The sequence below is a fragment of the Nicrophorus vespilloides genome, unplaced genomic scaffold (assembly GCF_001412225.1).
Source record: "Nicrophorus vespilloides isolate i.1.1-1 unplaced genomic scaffold, Nicve_v1.0, whole genome shotgun sequence".
NCBI lineage: Eukaryota > Metazoa > Arthropoda > Insecta > Coleoptera > Silphidae > Nicrophorus > Nicrophorus vespilloides.
In genome coordinates this window covers 22865-25000 of record NW_017099575.1, presented here as the reverse complement: position 1 = coordinate 25000, position 2136 = coordinate 22865, and the positions used below count along the sequence as shown (strand labels likewise).

General features: G+C 31.7%; 1 protein-coding gene across 1 annotated transcript in view; it reads left to right on the top strand.

The window, feature by feature from the left end:
- LOC108564764 (DNA N6-methyl adenine demethylase-like) overlaps positions 1-1259 on the top strand; it is an 18716-nt gene extending 17457 nt beyond the window's left edge. The window contains exons 8-9 of the mRNA XM_017923878.1: positions 1-109; positions 172-1259. The exon at positions 1-109 is cut by the window's left edge and continues 616 nt beyond it. Of these exons, the coding sequence (XP_017779367.1) occupies positions 1-109; positions 172-1102 (1040 nt within the window). The 3' untranslated portion in view covers positions 1103-1259. The remainder of the gene's footprint in view (positions 110-171) is intronic.
- The last annotated feature ends 877 nt before the right edge of the window (positions 1260-2136 follow it).

The window sequence follows — 2136 nt, the reverse complement described above, 5'->3', positions numbered from 1 at the left end:
AAGAAGAGCAATTGCATGTTTTACCACTTTACACCGTCGATAATACCGATGAATTTGGATTCAATCAAAATTACAAGATTAAAAAAGGCAGCATTGAAGTTCTCAACAGGTTTGTATATAGTATATTATGTTATTAAAGATTGTTATTGTTCAATGTGTTTTGTTGTGCAGATTTCAATGTGAGGTTCGTATGAGGACGGTGCCGTTGCAATCGTGTCGCAGGAGGAAAAGGAAAGAAGAATCGAAAGTGGATGATGTGCAGATAAACCAAATATCGAGCACCTTGTTGCATTCTCCGGTTAATTTAAGTATACCATGTAATCCAGTATTAGAGCATAACAATCGGTACACCACTGCCTTTAATGTGACATATCCAAATGTACAAGCATACAATTACTCACCACAGTATAACTATTACACGAACAGCTACTACAATCAGTATACTAATATAAACGCGATAAATCCTTACTTATCTAGGAATCATAAAGTACAAGATAGATTCTCAGGTTCATATAGCACAAGTAACGTAGTTGATAATAGCATAGGCCGTGGTTTCGGTGACATACGAAGTATCCCAAACCCATCAACTCCCGTAAGAATCTGCAATCCGTTCGAGGATGTCGGCCTAAATTGGCACCCGAATAACAATCTAACAGCACTGCCAAGTCGAGCGATCGAAGCCACCGAATCTTTAGGTAAAGTCACCGACGTTAACGATAATCTGGAATCCTTCCAGGATTCCAGGATCGGCGGTGTCGCGATAGCCTTGAGCCACGGCAGCGTTCTATTCGAATGTGCCAAGTACGAGCTGCACGCGACCACCGCTCTGAAAAACCCCAACCGCTTGAACCCTACCAGAATATCGTTGGTCTTCTACCAGCATCGGAATTTGAACAAACCAAAGCACGGTTGGGACGAGTACGAAGAGAAAATGCGTTTAAAGAAAATGGGTCTCGACAATTCGGGCACAACGATGAACGTGACCGGAGCGAAGAGTGAAGGATTGTTACTTAGCACTCCAACACTAGCAACCATGTCTTTCACCACCTTATATCCCATACAACCCTGCGTAATCACCGGCCCAAGTCAACAAAATGACTAGAAACGGCAAAATCATTTAGGCTATGAAAAAAAAGATATATTTATCAAATCAATCAGGCTGACATTTTTGGTGAAGCTACTCCCAAAGAACAAAAGTCGTTTATTTTTATAGCCACTTGATTTCAGTATTACCCCCGGTCCCCCAAAAAAAGAAAAAACAAAACAAAGTATGATTTGTCTACAAATTGTATCAAACAATAGTGCCTCATGATCTCAAAAGAAATGAAAAGATGAAGATAAAAGAATATTTTAAAATAAGATGAACCCACAAGAAGAAACAGTACAAAGTAAATATTCCAAAAATTAAAATAAAAAGAAAAATAAACTGAAATAATTTTTTCTAAAAAAAAAAATAATAATAATGAAGAGAAAATGACCAAGAGTGAAAAAAGAGAATCAAATTTGGTCACAAGTCATATAGTATTTAGTTGATAGTAATATTAATTAATAAGGTATTTATTATATATTAGTTAATTTATCGTTTTTTTTAGATAGAAATTATTATTTTTTTAAGTATACAAAGTTGACTGCCATTTTAATTATGTTAAAGTTTTTTTTTTGTACTAATCAATATTATTTTATTTCTAATTAGGTTTTCCATATTATTTTACTATTATTTAATTAATTAATTATTACTATTATTTAATTAATTAATTAATTATTTGGATGTACATCTTTTTTTTATTTAAAATAAGAAAATAAAATGAGAACAAAAAAAATCAATTTAAAAAATTATACATATTTAGCTCATATTAAATTATTTATTTATTTCATTAATTAATTATTCTTATTTGTACATCCATTGAAATTATAGTTACCTTTCTCTTTTAGTTTTTTTTTTAATTTTTCGAAAACAAAAGTAATAATAATTATTTAGAGAAAAAAAAAAACAAACATTATTTACAAAGAAATCAAAGCTGTAATTATTCGGAAAGCAATCAACCTGGAGGGAATTTTATTGAAAATGCACTCGTTTTATTTATTTATTTACTATTTTCAATAAAAATCCTTCTCAACTATTGAATTTTAAATGTA